Source organism: Rutidosis leptorrhynchoides, chromosome 3, assembly GCF_046630445.1.
Source record: "Rutidosis leptorrhynchoides isolate AG116_Rl617_1_P2 chromosome 3, CSIRO_AGI_Rlap_v1, whole genome shotgun sequence".
NCBI classification, from domain to species: Eukaryota; Viridiplantae; Streptophyta; class Magnoliopsida; order Asterales; family Asteraceae; genus Rutidosis; species Rutidosis leptorrhynchoides.
This window is the reverse complement of record NC_092335.1, coordinates 124,082,441-124,088,817: the sequence shown is the minus strand read 5'-3', so window position 1 is coordinate 124,088,817 and position 6,377 is coordinate 124,082,441. Positions and strand designations below refer to the sequence as shown.

The 6,377-nt window shown below is 32.1% G+C and overlaps 1 protein-coding gene across 1 annotated transcript; it reads left to right on the top strand.

The window, feature by feature from the left end:
• Positions 1-2,434: 2,434 nt before the first annotated feature.
• On the top strand, positions 2,435-5,485 carry LOC139896765 (polygalacturonase QRT3). The gene is made up of 3 exons (XM_071879402.1): positions 2,435-2,614; positions 2,709-2,942; positions 4,371-5,485. The coding sequence occupies exons 1-3, from the start codon at positions 2,435-2,437 to the stop codon at positions 5,391-5,393; spliced, it is 1,437 nt and encodes a 478-aa protein (XP_071735503.1). The 3' UTR covers positions 5,394-5,485.
• Positions 5,486-6,377: the final 892 nt, after the last annotated feature.

The following is a 6,377-nucleotide window of genomic DNA, read 5'->3' as shown; positions in this document are numbered from 1 at the left end:
CTCTCTTAAATCAGAAAACTGTTGTCCAGCCACCGAACTATATTGTATATGGTCTCTGAAGGCAGACCTAGAGACATTATCATTGTAATCTGGGCCCTTTGCCGATTTGCCATGAAAATAGTCTTTTCTTCCAGACGCCTTACCATCGTTTCTTTCAAACGCCTTAAAGATCTTAATCGGATTATTATCGAATCTTATCTTTCTTAGAGATGCAAGCAGTAACTCCTTATTATTCACGTGGCCGAATCTAGCGAAAGCAAACCTTTCACCCCCTTTTAGCCGTTTTCCGGCCACATACACATCTCGAATATCTCCATATGGCTTGAAAGATCTCCACAAATCAGTCACACTCCAATACTCGGGGAAATTGAAAAACATGAACGATGTGAGGTGAATTCCGAATAGCCCTTTCAATCGATCTTGATAACCCCCGTTGTTGAAATTACTCGATGAAGACATGCCACCCACATTATATTTTTGGGGACTCTCTCCTCACTTTCTCTCTCACACTCTCCATTTTGGAATTATAATATTACTTTTGAACTATAAGTATGTAAAATATAAGATAATGATTTATAAAATATAATCACATTGTAATTCGTTGCTTGGTTAGATTTGAATTTCTGTATTTGAGTGGGTTTCGGGATTGTTTTAGTGATCTGGTTGCCCAAGGTTTGAGTTTAGTTAGCTTTTGCTCTTTGTTTAGTTATAGGAATTGAGTCGTGTAGTACTTTTAGTTCAATTGTATCTTTGTTCGTCTTTCTAATCCATTGATGAAAAGACTTTATTTTAATGTTATCGTTATATTAGTTAAAAAATAAAAAATAAACATCGCAATTTGTTGAGTTTTTCATTTCAAGCTAATCTATTATAAGATATTTTAATATTTTCTTGACAAAAAAAAATTAAATAGATAATAGATCAGAAGACCTAAAAATGTTACACAAATATTACAATTGATTACCCTAAGATCTATTTGACAACAATTGATCTAGACCCTGAACAATTCAAGACATTACAACACTACAATAAACCAAACAAACTAATAGACACCAATATTACTTTTAATATTTGTATCTACTTTTTTAATTTGAATAATTGATAAGCAAAATTATTTAGTTAAATTTTAGTTCCGTAAGAATGAAGGTTATATTTGATAGCGTTGGAAGAAAGGCAACATCAACCAACACCATCATGACTCCACCAAAAGCCGTTACTACAAACAAAACCCTTTTCATTAATTTTGGTTTTCTTAAAACCAAACTGATGTTTCTTTTCAAGTCATGATACCTTCTACACAATCTCCATTTATAGTTGTTAAATTTGAAGTAGCATCTTGTTGCATTTCCAAAAATATCAAACTTTGAAATTACGTTTGTAATGTATTTTTAGGTAAATATTTAAAAATACCTTAATAATATTAAGTATATATACGTTATTATACAAAAATGAACATGTATGACGTCTTAACATAACTTTGTTGGTTACCTATCGATCATAAAGTTAAACATATATGAAAAAGTTTTCATTTTTTTATACTATAGATGAGGAAATTAATACCCTTCTTTTGCTTTACCCTATTTCATTTATTCTCCTAACAAAAAGCAAGAAAAATTAGCCCAAATTTGAAGTTTCTTTATCCATATCATGACTTGCGAGACCAAATAACAAAATTCTAAAAAGCTTCCTCATTTCACAATCAAAGAGTAAATCCCAAAATATATTTCCTCCGTCTCATATCTATTGTCCATTATTCCTTTTTTGGATGTCTCAAATTAATTGTTCACTTCCATAAATATAACAAAATAATGTGATAAATTTTTTTTGTGTTCTCACTTTATACATATAATGGGTAAAACTGAAAAGTTAACAAAAAAATACATGTGTCAGGTGTTTTTTCTTAAACTGTACGAATTTTTGTCTAGGACAATAGATTTGGGACGAATGGAGTAATAGTTAGATCAGTTATGATATGTTCACAATTGATATTGATATTTATGTTCAAAACAAACAGGACACAAAAATTCAATTAGACCGCGTGTCAGCGAACACCTGAATAAAAATAACTGCCATCTCCGTATGCATGCCGTGAACAAGAAAAACAAAAATTTGTCCCTATAGTTTTAATCATGCTAAATACATACATATTACATATATACATTCTTCTGTTTTAATTCTAATTACATACATACATTTATGTGTGATTATGTTTGTATATAGTAGTATGGGTGCCATGAGCATGAACCATTTCTTAATAAGATTGACATCTTAGTTAGCCCTTCCTTTTTACATGTCCAGATATTTATCTCAAAAGCATAATAAAAAGTATATAAACACACACACACGTGTCTATACATCTATCTATACAAATACAAATTGTATATATAACCCAAATGTTTCCATTTCTTGAATCAAACAAACAAGAACAACAAGAATGAGACAACTTTTTTTCTACAAACCCATCAACCTACTTGTTACCTTCATTATTCTTAACCATTTTTACATAATATTTTCGTCTCCAACCAATCGGTTAACACCCGATCCGACCCATGATCACGACATTCATGTACGAAAACTTCAACAATTCAAGTCGTCCATTTCTAAAACAAAACCGGTAAGTATATTTATTTGTATGTATCGGATTAGAACAATGTTATGTACTTATGTTGGCAAATTGAATATGCATATATGATATAAAAATAATGTAGGTGTCGAGTTCACGTTTATATGCCGTGAGCTCATATGGGGCGGATCCGACTGGGAAAACGGATAGCACGGACGCAATTTTAAATGCAATATCGGATGCGGTGGCGGAAGTACGTGAGGGGATGTTGATGGACGGGATCACAAACCACGGCGGTGTACAAATAAGTCTTGAAGGTGGGATTTATAAGATTAGCCAGCCGGTGAAGTTTCCGGTGGCCGGAGTTGGAAACATCGTGGTAAGTAGATTTTAAAGTTATATAAGAAAGAAAAGTTGCCACTAAGGTGGGGGAGTGATCGTTCCACTCCACTTTTTAGCCATACACACCAATCTTTCATAAATAGACCATTTTACCCCTAGGTTAATATTTGCTCCATCGTCTTTCATAAACCACATCTTTTTCCCCTGTTCTTTATCGAATTTTTTCCCCTGTTCTTTATAGAATTACTTTTCCACTAAAATAAATATTCACACAAACATATATAAAATTTACGAAATAAAAGTATGCTTAGAAATTCACATAGGAAATTGCACAAATATACCACCAGATTCGTTGTACTTCTCACACACAGGAGTATCATACCCTTGAAAACTAGTAAATACATATATTGAGCAATAAAGAGAACTTTTAATGAAAAGCACAAATGAGATTTCAATCCAGATTTTCGATTTGTAAATCTCATATCGAAATACGAGTTTGACTACCGAAAGTTTTATGTACTTTTAAACGGCAACACCATGGTTTATTGACTATGGTAATTAAAAGTGAAATAGTCGTACAAAATTCAAAGTCAAATAGTCAAATATAAAATTCAAAAAAGAAGTGTAGAAAATGTTAACACATCATTTTTATAGCAATTCGTCCTATCTTAAGTGTTCACTGTTGACTTTTCAAAATCTTTATTTATCAACTTTAACCGTAAATATTTTTTTCTGTGTTACTATATAATATTTGATGAAAATTATATGGAATTAAAACACATTTAAAACTCAATTCATTCATATAATTTTTATCAAATATTATATAGTACAAATAAAAATATTTACGATCAAAGTTGACAAAGATTGACTTTGAAAAGTTAACAGTGGACACTTAAGATGAGACGGAGGGAGTATTATTTAATTTTCATCTAGTTATAAGGAAAAGTTAAATATCACAAAATACACACATAAATTAACGAATATCACATATTTACATAAATAGTTATACACGTATAAACAAAAGACATAACTTTTTAAGGTAAATTTGCGGTTTTATGAAACTCTTTACTTTTACATTAATTATATCAACTATTCAATATAATATAATTAAGTCTATAAAAATGTGAAATTTCCTATTACTTAAATATTCATATTCATATTCATATTCATATTCATTCTATATGATTTGACGATCCTCGTTTGACCTTTTAACTAGCACACCCACTAAAAGATATATTGTATATTTTTATACGAATACGAATATACATCATACATATGTTCACCTTTAAAGTTATACTCAAAACTTGATACCCCTAAATGATGGTACTTAATTTGGTGCACATATGACATATTTACTTTGCTACTCTGCTAGTTTAAAAAAGTACACAATTAGTGATCAAGAACCATAATCTTAGTAACATATTTTTCAATCTTGGACTAATGTTACTTTTAATGATATGACCAGATTTCAGGTGGGACATTAATAGCATCTAACAATTTCTCAAGCAATGGTTACCTCATAGATCTATCACCTACATCATCATCATCAACAAACAACAATTACAACTACGAATACATAACACTCCGCGATATAATGTTGGATTGCAATTATCGCGGAGGAGGTATTCGTGCAGCAAACGCTCTAAGAACAAGTATTGATAACTGTTACATCACACATTTCACCACAATTGGTATTTTAGTACAAGGTGGTCACGAAACCTATATTCGCAATTCGTTCTTAGGACAACATATAACCGCGGGTGGGGATCCATATGAACGTAATTTCTCAGGGACCGCAATTAGTCTAGCTGGAAATGATAATGTTGTCACTGATGTTGTTATTTTCTCGGCCGCTATAGGAATCATGGTATCGGGTCAAGCTAATGTTATTACGGGGGTACATTGTTATAATAAGGCCACCGGGTTTGGTGGGACCGGAGTTTATTTAAAGTTACCCGGTCTTACTCAAACGAGGATTGTTAATTCTTACTTTGATTACACTGGGATTGTGGCTGAAGACCCTGTACAACTTCATGTTTCGGGTTGTTTTTTCTTAGGGGACGCGTTTATTGTCTTGAAATCAATTCGAGGTGTTGCAACGGGCGTAAATATTGTGAACAATATGTTTTCGGGATCAAACAGAGGGATTGATATAGTTCAACTAGATCAAAGGAATGGTGGTTTTAACAATATCGATCAAGTTGTTGTTAACGATAACAATGTGAATGGGATGAATTTGAAGGCGACTATCGCTAAAGGGATTACACGAGGTAATGGTACGTTATGGATAGTAGATTTTAACAAAATACTTCTGTTTCCGAAACATATAAAGTTCGTGCAATATACTTTGATGACGAATGAGAGTAATGTGTTCCCGAACTATGTTCTAAGAAATATTACGAACAATAAGGTGTTTATCGAATCGAATGTAGCAGTAGATGCAAGAGTTTCGGTAACAGTGGATCAAGGTTTATCGAAGCTAAGTTAGATTATATACAGAAATCCCAAAATAAGGGATGGAGATGATGATAGAAATTTATTCTTTTTGATTATCAAATTGTACATTGGTTCAAAATTATACACAGGGAAGTTGCAAAAGTATTCAATTATTGTTCGGTGTTTAGTCTCAATTGTGTTATGTTACAGATTATTGTACACCCTAAAAACAGACCTTTGATTAATGGTCTTTCCTATCCATGTTAGGGTGGATAAGTTTTTTTACTCTAATATACTAATATACGAGGTTTGGTGAGCAGTGCATGATCGTTTCTAAACCCGTCCCCGACCACCCAAATTTGAACCTGAAACCTCGTGAATCATCTTGTGATGGACAATTACATAGCGTTAACTCACATATGAAAAGATAAGCTAGCAGAACAATCGAGTTGCATCTTGTATAACCGAATTGAGATTGTATTTGGTGCAATTGAGTTTCAATTTCAAACAACTAATACAATTTGTATACTTCCATTCAATTAAATCTTCCACATCCAAAATGTCATTTGTCAAAAGTTGACTTCATTCAATGGTACATGTATGATTCTTTGTTTAACTACTTTTACTTATGGAAAATCAACATTAGATGTTTTTTTAACAAAATATCACAAATGATTCATATCAGAAATCACCCGTGATTCCTATAGTTTTTTCCATCAAGGATGGTCCATGTGATTTTCATTTGAATCAATGATCCTCGTAATTTGTATTTTTTTCGTCAAGGATAGTCTACGTGGATTTTCACCACAAGAACCATAGATGATTCCAAATGCAAATCACAACCACATCCACGATGAGAAAATAAGAAAAAGTACATGAATCCGGTGGCGTAGCCACTTGGAATGTTATGGTGTCAATTGACACCACTCAAATGGCTTATGATCTTCAATTTTAGCTTTAAAGTTTGAGTTTTAATATCTAAAAAAGGCAATTGACTCCATTCTTTTCAAAAGGCAATTGACACAACTGAATGAAA